Consider the following 14,062-nt stretch of genomic DNA (forward strand, 5'->3'; position numbering starts at 1 on the left):
CATGGGTTTCATGGACATGGCACTCGTCAATGCGTATCTCACACACAAGGAAACATGCCGGATCAAGAGGCTGGTACCAAAAGATCCTGGAGAATGGTATCTTCTACCTCATAAGCAATTGATGCAACTCAAAGCCGACGACTTCATTGAAGCTACTGCTCCTACACCTTCTCCTACGGCTCGCTCTCGCAAGCGCCGCCGACTAGACGGTCACAAACACATCCAGTTCGACGACTGGGTCACCGTTTCAGGCACCCAAAAGCGCCGGCAACGCTCTTGCAAAGTATGCGCTCTTCTACGAGGCGATCGAAAAAAATCCTTTCAAACGACCTATTATTGTGAGGATTGCTCACACGCAGACGCAAAGTGCTTCCTCTGCCCCAAGTCGCGCCATAGCTACGGAGGCGTGCGCAAAACATGCTATCAGATTTGGCACGAAGACTTTGACAGTGGGGCTTCCATCCCAGCATCGCTCGGCAAGCGAGTCGTCTTGCGACGATCAGCCAAGGCTGGTACTCGAAAACCAACTCGGCGTGAGCTGCTCTGTCAACAAGACGGCGAGGCCGACAATGAAGAGGATCAGCCAGCTCAGCAATCGGCAATCGTTTGAATGCGTTTGGACAGCACTTAGTTTATGTAAATGTAGCTCTTTCTCTGTTGTACGAGGATCTCTACGGATGTGTAAATAGGCATCTGCTTCGACAAAAACAATACTTGAACGTCGTAAGTTATTGCTTTTCGTGATACGACGTGCTCATAATGTCGTAACTCATACGACGTAGCTCAGAATATCCTCTGACAGTTTATAGCGGGAATCCAGTGTTGAAAAGACACATCCATACAAATAAATATACTAAAATAAAGTCGTAACTTACGACGTAAAATAGGCGGTTCCAACACGGATCTTCTGGTAACTGAGGGGTTAAAACAATGTGTAACTTTATGTCATTTCAACAGTTTAGTTTTACTTGTACAGTACATGTACAGTAAAATTAAAGCTTCTGGCCATATTGACAGAATGCGGGCGTTCCTTGCATCGAACCTCGTGGTCCTTGCATCGAACCTCACCTCTACAATCTCGTCTTCCACAATGCCAGAAAAAGGCCTTACTAAAATTCTCGTCCTACGGTTTTGTATTACATCATGTAATTTACATGTAGCACTCGATCCCGAGCACACGCCAACGAAGCATGATCACCAGCAGAGCAATGACAGCCCTGTATTAATATATACATATAGTTTATATTGCTCAACTACAATACTACGATTGTACTGTGATTGTACTGTAGTGGACTTAGCACGCGTTAACCCCAGTGCAATTTATCCTAAGAGAAAGGATCAAACATTTCCGAGCCTGCTTCATTTTATCCTATGGCTCCTTTTGCGATAGGATAAAATTGTCTACATTCACTCTTCATCGCCCCCTTCAACTCAAGCGATTCCGCGCGGATTGCTTCAACTAGCATGGCCGACTCCGATGCTGAAGAATTGCTATCAGAGCGTGAAGATGACGGCGAGCTTGATAGTTCGACCATCTCGATGTGGAAATGCGTCGAAGAGACATCATTAGAGCTCGGGATTGATGATGTGGAGCAATACCTTCTCGCGAAGGCAAGACTAGAGGTCCCCCGGGTGGCTGAGCGTCTGATGGCGCGTATGTACGGCAAACGTTCACGTTCTCTCCAGCCTGAACTTCCTGTTGAGGACATCGTACAATTGTGGCTAGATCCGACCGTGCTGATGCTGACAATGCAGCATATCAATGCAAATCTGGATACCAGCGAGTTTGCAACGGTGAATGAAATAAAAAAAATGCTTGAAGTGGAGCTGTGGTTGTGCTTCTACAGTTTTTCGCCGACAAAGTTCTATGCTGAAAAAAAGAAGAGGTACTATCCTTTTGCAAACAAAGCAATGAATCGTAGGCGATATTACACGTTGTTGAATGCACTTGGGACCCCAAGTGCGGCTATTTCTACTTCTTCAGACTTTTGGAATGCCCCATTTTCACCGGACCGCCACTTATCTCAAGCAATGGATGCAATGCGTCGAGTGTGCTCCGAATTGGATTTGTAAACGAAGTTTCGATTGCCAGTCTGGATGATGATTTGCTGAGACTTCGCTCGAAATCGGTTGATGACCTCGGGCTGACGAGAACTCGAAATCCAGCAAAAGGGTAAGCATGTAGCGCACATGTTGCTATATATGCTGATAGTACGCACTAACACGATCATGTGCCTAGATTCGGTCCTGTACAACACGGCATCGTGTCGCTGGTCACCGGATTGTTCTTGTGTAGTCATGTGGCGTCCAGAGGTGAGACCGTGGCTGACGTGCTGCGAATTCTGATGCGATCGCTCTGTGGTGTATCCACGGATAGCCATATTAAACTTCCAGGGGTTGTCTTTGCTTTGGATCGTGGATATCAGTCCAAGGAAGTAAATCGCCAAATTATGGAGTGTGGCGGCATAGTTATCGGGACTCATAAACGTGATCGCAGCTTTCCGTTCACATACGGAAAACTTGGTACTCAGAGGCAGACAGTGATGACGGAGAAAGGTGTCAAAACTACAAAATGGGCTACCATGAAGCACTCTGTCAGATCTACAGAGAACACTTCTACGATGTGCGCTTTGGCTTATCGTTCTGGGCTTGGTAGTGTTGTACTATGCAACACTTCACTTATATCGGCTGGTCCTGGAAAATGGTCGTATATTCCATTGCCTAGACCACAGCAAGCTCATTGTGACATCCAAGGAAACGAATTTGCGAGTTTTGAAAGACGTGTACTTATTCTGACGGAATGTCAGAGAACTCCCGACTGGTTTCTCATGCGCCAATTTCGCATTACTGGACTTGTTGCAGTTCAGATTCTCCGCGCAATTGCTAAGGCTTCTGAGAGTCCTGACGAGCTAGAACAAGCCTCCGAGAATCGGTGCAGTGTTTATCACAACTTGGCGCAGCAGACTTCCGTTCAACTGGTGCAGAAAATATTAGGTATTATGACCGATTCAATCTCTGGTGTATCCCGATCTTCAACTGGTAGTGAGATTTCATCAGAGTCGGCTCTCAGCACAATGAAAACCAAAAGTTGCAACAACTGTGTCGTGATCAAGGACTCACAGCGTCAGGAAACAAACGTGAGCTTATCTGCCGTCTTTTGAACGAAGAAAGTGACACAAATTCGAAAAAGAACACAATTAAATCTCCCGCTGTAGCGCTACTTAGCGCTTGGTTCTTAGCTCCAATATCGTCTACGGACATGAAAGTGGGATCTAAGAACGAGGAAAACATTTGCTCACGTGTACCAAGGTTTCTTGAAGCACACTCAAACTTTCGCATTCTTCACACGAAGTCTTATGGTCTGCTTTGTTGGTACGTTGAACGACTGCCACCGCTACGTACCATTATTGATTTGTGAGAATGATGCATGATACAGCCCTGACGAGCGCTATTTGGCATTTTCTCCGGATGATATCGCATTGGTAACTCGGCCTTCTAGTAATGATTCGTTTTTTGCTGTACTGGAGTATAAAACGAAGACTAGAGGCAATACTGTCGACACAGAGCGAAATATTGCAGTGCGATGCGGTAAATTCGAAACTGTAGAGCTGAATTCCCATTCTGATAGTCGGTACTTGAAGACGTTGATTCCCGACCAAGGGCATCGATCTCAGCTGCTACACAACATCATTTCTGGGTCTCTAAGAGATGGATTCATTGTGTATGCGTCGTCAACAGCAATACTTCGTGTCGTTCACGTTGTAATTGGTGACGATATTGTGGATGCTTATCGACTTGCTCTCCGGAATATCAAAGAAGCATGCATGGACTGGATCTACACACCCGACACTCCCGTACCACCGTTTACAGTTGACGAATTAGAACATTGTGGAGACGTATCAACGCTGAAGCAGCATCTCACGTTATGGCGAATAGTTGTGGCTAAAACTGAAGAACGTGGAGGCCCACTACCTGCAGCAAAACACATAATCCCCAGCGTGATAGCGATCTGGAATCGAGTCAAAGGAGGAATCGACGTATATTCCCGGTACCTGAAGAATATAAAGCCATCGCACGAGCATTTACCACCCCTCGCTGCTATTTGGCTGCGGTTTTTGATGACTTTAGTTTACAACGCGTTCCAGTCTGCCCAGTTACTCAGCGTACGTTGTACATGTGATCAATACACTGTACATGTACTCAGTTCTGCGTATGCTTTGCTTAATTCAGGGAACCGCGTTCTTAATGGACGAAGATAGGTGCAAGTCCTACAGCAACTACCAACAACACAAAAGAGAAAATGCATCATTTCGAGATTTTTGCCGAGATGCCGCAAGCTGTTTGGGAGGACCCGCTTATGACGACGACAGTATCGATGCACCAAGACTGCCGCTTTCTGAGGTTAATACAAATGTCTTGAGCGCGAATGAGCTGGGAAGCATTCTTTTGAAGCCGAATTCGTTTGCGTACCGGGTACGTGATCATTTTGACGATGACCCCGAATGGCGGAAGCTTCGAAAGTCCAGTCGAGAGCTTCACAACGAGGTATGATCAGCTCATTCATTATGTGATTGTGAAGCTAGAAAATTGACACTAACTACGTTTCTTCAGAGGTTGCTGCTTTCCGGAAAACAACTTCGATGTGTGCTGTGCTGTGAGCGAGATCATGGGGAAGAGAACACTACCCACCATCGACTAGGATACAAGACTAGATACGAATGCTCCTTATGCAAGGTTGCTCTTTGCCACACGTCACGCTGGGAGAACGATGAATCTTGCTTTGACAAATTTCATTCATCAGCCAAGCTGCCCGATGCATGTCAGCAAGCAGCAACAAAGTCCAGGCAAATTCGTGCTCCACCCCCATTGCGTAAAAGATCACAAGCATCGGTTGAACTGTTTGAGCGACGAGTCACCCGACACAAATCAAAGCCACTGCGGCGATCGGTAAGATTGTCTACTGAGTCCGCCGCATAATAGTTTATCCTAGGAACTAGGATAAAACTCCATCTTTAGCGAAGATTAAGCGTCACACTTAAGCTTGTCTTTACAACATCAATGCGCATGCGTTTGGGCTGAGGTCCTCGAACCTTGCTAAACGAAGTCTTGACGTCATGATGAGCATTAAGTTTTTTCAATTGTGCTCTGGTTGCTCATCAAAAATTGATCCTTCCATTTATCCTACCAAAATAGCTCACTGGGGTTAAGTAAATGTACCAGACATGAAACATCTTGGAGTAACCAGGATACGAAAATGTACCTGGAATTACGTGCTCTTGCATGGATGTGGTGGAGAACGCTAACATGCGTTGAATGGCTAGTTGTGACTAAACTGCCAGAACCACAAGGTACAGTAGCCGGTGCCGTGTTAAATTACTAATTAGATTAGCGATGGTGTATTTCGATCAATAATAATGCACCCCATAAACCTTCACCAGCATTGCTACGTCGACATCCCCCCTCACGGTCTTAATGCTTGCCAGCTTGGCCTATTTTAATGCGACAAAACGTTTCCATTCCTTAGGGATCATGGCAAGCCCTTTGTATGCAGAGCAGGAACTGCATAAAAACAATTGTGCTCCTATTTATATTGAAGCTCTATAAAGATTTAACCACTTTACGCCAGTCAAGCTTGCCATGTGAGCTTTGCGAACATGTTGTCACCGGAGCACACACACATGCGTGGTCACATTGGCCGAGCGTCAGATACAGAGGGGATTCGCGAACAGGTCGACTTCTTGGTCTGCTGGTGTCTCTTGATGGAATACGAATACGTACAGTACATGAAGTGCTCTCTGTACCTCATTAAAATAACGGCGATTCGAGAATCCACATGTGAGCTTTAATTATACAAGCACCAATACATGTAGTACAGTCAGGGGTGGGAAAAAATAATATCAATCCCGTAATTACTGTATTATCCGGCTACAATTATTATTATTGGATCTGTCCAAAGTCAATATAATATGATATTGATCCAATAATATCAGTACAATACCGGTTTATACCAATATGTTAGAGGCAACTAGCTCTTCGCGCCAATCGTTCAAGTGGTTGGCTGGCAGGCACAGACACGAGCACGAGCCGAAGCCTCACAGCACTCCCTCACTTTTCATTTGACCACGATGGCTCCGAACCGTGATATCTGCGCATTTTTCTACGAAGACAAGGGCCAAGGCGACTTCCGCTGTCAGCTTTGCGGTTCTTACCGCAAGCAGCAAACCGGTACCGGGTACTCGAACCTGATGTCCCACCTCAACCTGACGCACCCCGACTTCAACGAGACCTACAGCGCATCTGCGGCTACGGACGCCCCTCTGTCCAACTTTGGGTTCGTGTCCGAGGCGACTCAGCATCGCTATCAGTGGCTTCAGTGGGTCGTAGAGAGGCACATGCCCGTCTCCGAGGTCGACAACCACCTCACAAGGTCCATGTCGTCCTGGAAGCCCGTTTCGTCCAAGACGTTGAAAGAAGACATGAAGAAGTGCTCCGTGAGCGTTGGTGTGCTGATCGAAAGCGAGTTGGGCAAGCTGTTTGGTGTCATGTGAGATGGATGGACGCACGGTACCACGCACTACGTCGGTATCTACGGTGTTTGCTACGCAGACGGCAAGCGCCGTGAGCGACTGCTGTCGCTGTCACCGCTGGAGGACGGCAGCCAAGATGCTGAAGTGCACATCGAGATGTTCAAGCGCGTGCTGGCGCTGTATAACAAGGACATCTCTATGGTGGCTTTTCTGGTAGCCGACAATGCGCGACCAATCAGCGGATCGCTACGTTGTTGGAGTTGCCACTGGTTGGCTGTGCAAGTCACCGGTAAAACCTTGCGGTGAATCGCTACTTAGCTGCTTATGAGCCGGAGCTCGCTGCAGTTAACAGTCTGATGGTGCAGCTACGACACGTGAACAATGCTGCGGAACTATCAAAATTCACGGACCTGAAACCTGTCAAACGGAATGTTACCCGTTGGTCTTCGACATTCGCAATGGTGGACCGCTATAAGAAAATTCGAGATTCTATTCGGCAGGTTGATGCTGTTGACGAGTTCATCCCAAAAGGTGCGGCCCACAAGAAGCTTCTCGGCCTGCTAGAGCACCTCAAGAAACTCGATAGTGTCTGCAAGACACTCCAGCGCGAGGACACCAGCATGGCGGACGTGCGTGTTTTGTTTGACCAGGTTGTTGACGACTTCCCAGTTATGGCGAGCCATCTGCGTCCGGCGGCGAAGATCGTCCATGCGCCGGCCTTTGAGGCAGCTTTGGTCAAGATTTGCAACAATGCGAAGCTCACTGCGTCTGAGTCGCGCGCAGTCCAGCGATTGGTGGTGGAGCCAGATGCTGCAACTGGTAAGAGGAAGGAGCGCTCGACGAGCGATTACGCCAGCGCAATTCTACGAGGGGGGAAGCAGATGCGAGCGGCTGGTGCTGCGGGTGTGAGCTTTCATGAGCTGGCAAAGGTGGTGCCGCCCACCTCGAACACAGTTGAAAGACTGTTTTCGCAGTGCAAGCTCATTCTGACGCCTCAGCGGTCATGCATGCTTTCTGCAAACTTTGAGATGTTAGCATTTCTTCGCGTGAACCGCGACATGTGGAACGCGACTTCGCTCGTCGCCAATGAGTAGGAAGACTTGGTAGTTAGAGGCCACAATATACTTATATTGGCCCCGTTATTATTATTGTACTTCATCATATTCCCGTTATTATTATGGGACTCGATGTCTTGCAGTACAATTTCGTATTGTATTGTCCGAGGCCTGAGTACAGTAATAGCGTAACCCTGCAGATGACAAAGTACATGTAGTGTGATGTGGTGTCAAAATGCTGGTGCTGAAGGTCGTCTACGGGGGCCTTCACTTTAATTCCTTTATATAAAATCAGTGCAAAACTGCCTCTTGCAGCTGAAATGTCGAGCTGCGTCGCTCTGAAAAGCGGTTATGATGACTGGCTTCCTGCTCGCTTGATAAGTCCCCCAAAGTGCACAATAACCGGTAGAGTCCAAGCAAATCCATGGCAACAGCCGTAGTTTCGGATTCAGCTGGTAGATAAGCGCGTCGGACACACCACATGACGGCAGAGACCTTACCTGATGACTCGCTGTGCTGTTCGAGCGTCGAGACGGCGTCAACTTGGCATTTTCACATTTGACGGCGACTGCGTCTTCCTGTTGCATCATGAAACTTCTCTCGATCCTCGTTGGCCTTCCCATTCTCGTGGCTGGCGTCGTCAAAGGGTATGCCAACCCCCTAACGTGCACGGGTGTCTGCACCAATGCACACGATCCGTCCATCATTCGGCGTGATGATGGAACGTACTTCCGCTTCTCTACGGGCATATCCACTCTGCTCCTGACCTCACGGGTCCCTGGAAATACTTGGGTGCTGCGGTCCCTGACGGTTCTAAGATCAACCTGAAGGGCAAAGATGATCTCTGGGTGAGTTACCCGAGCTCCTCTTAACAGAGTATCACTATACATAAACATGACTGACTAACCTAACTAATGTTAATTGCTAGGCCCCCGATGTCCAGAAGGTCGGTGACATGTACTACCTGTACTACTCGGTGAGCTCTTTTGGGACCCAGAACTCGGCTATTGGACTTACGCGCTGGCACTTGGGCGGATGCTGGTAGTGTCGGCATCACTAGCGACTCGTCAAAGAAGTACAACGCCATTGACCCGAACCTGGTCCAAGTTGGCAGCCAGTACTATCTCAACTTCGGCAGCTACTGGCAGGGCCTCTACCAGGCAAAGATGAAGCCCAACCCAACGAAAAATACCGGCGAGGTCGCGAACCAAGTGGCGTTCACGTCCAACTACGAGGTGTTGGAGGCTGCATTCCAGTTCGCCTATAAGAGCTACTACTACATATTCTTCTCCAAGGGATCATGCTGTGGCTACGACAAGACTCGTCCCGCAAAGGGCAAGGAGTACCGTATCCTCGCGTGTCGTTCAAAGAGTCCAACTGGAGGCTTTGTCGACAAGAACGGTAACGATTGCCGTAACAACGGCGGCACCATCGTCTTGGAGTCTCACGACTGGGTGTACGGTCCTGGAGGGCAGGGAGTCTACAATGACCCTAAGTACGGTCCTGTGCTGTACTACCACTATGATAAGATTGTTTCTGTTTGCCTGCGCACGAGCTTTTTGAAGTATTCTAACTTTTATTTATATGTGATGAACTTGATGTGCAGTGGATACCCGTGTCGGCTACGCAGACGGCGACAAGCGCTTTGGCTGGAACAAGATCGACTTCTCCAGCGGCTGGCCCAAGGTGTAAATACAAGCGAGGAGTACACAAAAAGCTATTGACGTCCGAACGTAGACGTATGTTAAGCATGTTGCGTTAAGAACCATGCTCTGTGTATCAAGACGGTTGAATAAACAACCTAAACTTTTTCTGTTAGCCCCCAATCAGAATTGTCCTTGCCACTACTATTAATAATGGCCCACTAGAAAATGGCTTTTGGAGTGGCCTTAACAACTCTAGTGTCCTATCAGTGATTGGCTATCACAGGTCGGAAGGAAACACTTGGCTTTTATTTGTCAGGTGGCTCATGCGCAAAACGATGACTATTAATAACTTTTAATGATTAAAGCCATAAAAGTTCGCTTTTCGGGACAGTGTGCTATTAATAAGAGAGTGCAGCAATTTTTTTTGTCCTTTTATTTGTGCAAGCCGATTAATAAACGAGGTTTTTCACGTGTATACGATGATGTCTGGTCTCACAAAAACGCCTCAAACAAAATTTCGAGCGGAAGGACTGTCGAGAGTCAGACGTAGATGTGATCACTGGCGTATGGCACACTGCACAGTTGCGTTACATAGTAGCCTTGACGATGTTCCAGCTGCACTATAATACATGTATTTGCCCTGTCCGCATTGTCAGGAGAATTTGCCAACGGCAAATCAGGCCCTGAGCGCAGGGGCACTTCCAGAACATGTGCGTTCTCGTCTCTCTGGTTAATTCACGGCCTGGGAGAAGCCGGTACACATCGGAGGGCGAGCGCTGTGGATTATGCTGGTGCGATAAGCCACCCAGACTTGGTGTTCTGTGAGTGTATTGCGGTGCTGCCAGCTGTTCGATTTGGGTCCTGCCGTATTAATCTATCAATCACGTTACCGGTAGCTATGTCATCCATTGACCGGTAGGGACTTCAGACTCACCACCACTTTCCTGTTTGATATTTGGTCATCCACTGCCCATGGGAATCGGTGTAAAGTGATGTACTTCCAAGCGGAAGTTATTCATATCGCAAGCTCTTTATAAACCTAGTGTTCGCGATTTACGAAAGTTTCATAGGTCGTCGCTTGGAATGTTAATAAAACCACTTCAGAAAGAAGATAAAAACGGTAGTTGCCTACATCTTATCGAGGTGTAGTGTTTCCCGGGTCCGAATACCAAAACTCCAACACAGCGATGCGGGGGCCAACCCGCACGAAATAGTAGCCGAATGTATTGATGTGTTGGTGACTTGGAAGATTGGAAAGTGAGTGCCTTGGGAGACCGTGAGTCTGGTGCTAACCAGCCCGTGCTCGCCAAGGTAAACCCAAAAAGAGAGAGGCAGACTGTCGTAGACAGACTGCTGAGAATGTACATGCAACGCACCAAAGGAAACATGCAGTTGGGCTTACTAAATCCTAATACATCTTGGTAAGGCAACTTGCTCACCAAGATCACAGAGCTGTACCCATTGTCCACAGAGGAATGCCGTCGGACACATGCGGGTACTTCTGTGATCTTCACGGTCGACATCTCTCGGTTACTGAGCCCGCCGCTCAGCACCAGATCTGGATGTCTGTCAACCAGCTCGAAGTTCCACTGCGGTGAATCCAAGCTGGAAAACCCGGAATCCATTACACAGCCCCCAAAGCTTGGTTCACCGCTCTACTCAGTCGGTCACCGACAACAGCATGACTAGCTGCGCTGGCCACGGTCCCTACGACGTCGTATAGATCGGCTCGAAATCTTGCGAGGAGTCGCTGTGACTCCTGCACTTGCGGTCCTTGACCGAGTTTGGCGTCCTACAGGTTGGTCCAGTCCGTGTTCCCTGTCCAACCCAGTCGCGGCCTGCCCCAAACTTGACTGTACTCCTCGTGGAGCACTACCCTCACCGAGGATAGTTTCATTCTGCTGAATGCTCTGTTCCTGTGTAGATCGTCGTCGCTTCCTGCCCGTGTGTCGTCGTCTTTCTGGACGCTTACCACGAACGCCACCGGAACTCGGAGCAGTTGAGTTAGCCTGCTGCTGATCAACACTGGCATCTGAAGAGCCAACCTGCCGCTGGTCTCCACTTGGATGTATCTTGTCCCAGGCCTTCCGAAGCTCTTGGTCGTCTGACTGCTTCACGTAGCTCTCCACCAGGACACGAATTTCTTTCGCGAGGTCCGACATCGGCTCGTACGAATCCTCGATGGGTTGTAAGCCCTTCCATCCAACTTGTATCTCGAAATCCTTAATCTCGTTGTTCCACTGATGACCCTTCAGTTTATCGACAGATAACACGATGCCTTGAGATGATACGTGTTCTAACAGCTCGTCTGTTACCTCCAAACTTTCATCCGCATACATCTTCATTCTCGACGCATGTACATCCATTTCGTCGCCTGTGACTAAATGCTGTACTCGGAATGAATGAGCTTCAGCGCGTATCACTCGGTATGGGCCAACCCACGTCACTTGTAGTTTATTCCCGTGCTTCTCATCAACTCGAGAACGAAGAACGAAATCGCCGACAGAAAAGTTCACCATATTCTCGCCACGTTCGCGCTTCTTGTTTAAAAGACGCTGCTTCAATCGCTGGTCCTCCACTGCACTATGCATGGCCTGGATACTTCCCCGTAGCTCGGCTAGATATCCATCGATCTCCTCAGATTCAGGAATAGTCTGCAAGTTGTTGCCATCAGAAAGATAAAATTCACGTAAGGGAGTTGGGTTCTGCAGTCCAGTGAAAAGCTCCAATGGGGAATGGTTTCCGAGGGATGGCACAGCAGTGTGATTTAGATTTGCCTGCACCATCGGAACCAGATATACCCAATCCTTCTGACTTATCTTGTACGTGATAATCATTGCCCTGACGACTTGAAGAATGTCCCGATTAACTCTCTCGACTGATCCATTAATCCATGGACAGTATGCTGGTGTGAACGTCTGCTGTGTCCGTAGTCTGCGGCTCAACTCCGCCACCACTTCATTCTTGAAGTGCGTGCCTTGGTCCGACATCCACTCCGGCGGAATGCCGAACCTCGAGTGCCATGCTAACAGAGCTTCCACCGTCACTCTGCTGTCAGCCGTGTCTGCCACGACTAACTCACAGTAGTGAGTAGCGTGGTCCTTCAAAACCAGGATATATTTGCTATCTCCATAACTTGGTCCCATAGAGAGAAAATCAAAATGTAAGACTTGGTTGCGTGTACTGCAGTCGATCACTTCGCCCCACGGACGTGGGATAATTTTCCCCCCTCGACAATGCAGGCACAGCAAACAATCTTTCACGAATTTCTTCACGATAACTGCAACGTTGTCAATCACAAAAAGTCGCTTGAGGTGAGTGATCATAGCCTTCTGGCCTCGGTGGCCTTGGGCTCCACAATGCGCGACAATGCATAGTCGCTGGATCAACTCGGAAGCTTCCGAAGGCACCCAAATGCGCCCTCCTAGTGTAATCGTTCCGTCTTCTGCAGTTGACGACCCTGCCGGTCGCTCGTACTGAGCTTGAACAGTACAAAGCTCCTCCAATGTTGGCCAAACGAAATCTTCATCGTCCAGTGGTCGGAGTCTCACCTTGGTTGGTGCCGTTTGCTGCCGTACAGCTTTAATACGTTTCATTGTAGCCACTGGAGTGTGATTCCGGCCCATCGCGAGATCATGTCGGCCCATACATTGTCAGGACCTGGTACATGCTCGATGATGTACCTGAAATTCATGAGCTTCATCGCCCACCTGAGAAGCTTGCCTTTCACGTGCTTCTTGACACTTTCGTATGGCGCGAAAACATGGATCAAATTTCTATGATCACAAAACATTCGAAATGGTTGAGGCCGTAGCAGCAAATAGTCCATCTTCTCACAGGCCAATACAATTGGCAGGGCTTCCTTTTCGATGACAGTCCAGTTCAACTGGCTGCCAGTGAAAGTCCCGCTCATGCACTGGATGAGGCGGTGTTGCTGCTCGGTGACTGGCCGCTTCGGGTCGTATTCCTTCACTTGGGTCACAATAGCTGCCCAGCCAATGTCGGATGCGTCTGTGAATAGGCACGTCGTGGCGTTATCGTCGGGAAAATTCATTGTTGTCGACGTCGCCAACAACTCTTTCACTTGGTCGAAAGCTTGCCGTTCCTCCTCGTTCAACTTGATCTCAATTCCCGCTGCAGCGCGTCGTGTACGCCTTGTGCTCGCAAGGGCTTCATCTAGACGGCGTTGGAGCGGCGCGACCTTCCGAGAAAAATCCACTAGGCTCTCTCGCATCCAGTTAATCGCACAAACGAATTGTTGTAACTCCCCAGCAGTTGTCGGGTACGGCAGCGATCGTAAAGTGTCGATCCGTGCTGGATCATGTCGAACACCTTGGTGATTGATCACACGTCCGCACCATTTTACTTCTGTCTGGTAGAGACTTGATTTCTTGACGCTTAATTTCAATCCAAATTGATTCATCAAGGAGAAAAGCTCAGCTAGCTTCTTCAGATACACCTCAATGTCATCAGCGAACAACAAGAGATCATCGATCCAGATCAAGAGATGCTCATACAGCAAACTTGCGAAACACTCCTCCATCGTCTTCTGGAAATGAATCGCTGCATCTGCGCATCCTTGGGGTACACGACGAGGTGTGTGAATCTTTTCATCAGTCATGTAGGACATGAATTCTTGACAGAGCTCAGCTAGTGGCAACTGCCAAAAACCTTTAAGGAAGTCAAAGAGTCCAAAGTGCTTCATATCACGTGCATTTTCCAGGACTAATGAAAGAATCGGCATCACAGCTGCCATCACTTCAGTCTGCTCATTCCTTGCTCGATAGTCCGTTGTTTGCCTTAAGTCCATAATGTCAGCTGACTTCTTGACTGG

At 48.4% G+C, this 14,062-nt stretch overlaps 2 protein-coding genes across 2 annotated transcripts; both read left to right on the forward strand.

The window, feature by feature from the left end:
- Positions 1 to 1,464: 1,464 nt before the first annotated feature.
- PITG_09468 (uncharacterized protein) lies at positions 1,465 to 3,442 on the forward strand (the record flags this gene model as incomplete). The annotated part of the gene is made up of 4 exons (XM_002903072.1): positions 1,465 to 1,658; positions 2,240 to 2,313; positions 2,863 to 3,137; positions 3,437 to 3,442. 4 exons carry the CDS (start codon positions 1,465 to 1,467, stop codon positions 3,440 to 3,442), a joined length of 549 nt encoding a protein of 182 aa, XP_002903118.1.
- Positions 3,443 to 8,419: 4,977 nt separating this feature from the next.
- Positions 8,420 to 9,274, forward strand: PITG_09469 (arabinan endo-1,5-alpha-L-arabinosidase A precursor; the record flags this gene model as incomplete). Its single annotated transcript, XM_002903073.1, has 3 exons — positions 8,420 to 8,430; positions 8,628 to 8,983; positions 9,189 to 9,274. 3 exons carry the CDS (start codon positions 8,420 to 8,422, stop codon positions 9,272 to 9,274), a joined length of 453 nt encoding a protein of 150 aa, XP_002903119.1.
- Positions 9,275 to 14,062: the final 4,788 nt, after the last annotated feature.

This window comes from Phytophthora infestans, genomic scaffold (genome assembly GCF_000142945.1).
Source record: "Phytophthora infestans T30-4 supercont1.15 genomic scaffold, whole genome shotgun sequence".
NCBI classification, from domain to species: Eukaryota; Oomycota; class Peronosporomycetes; order Peronosporales; family Peronosporaceae; genus Phytophthora; species Phytophthora infestans.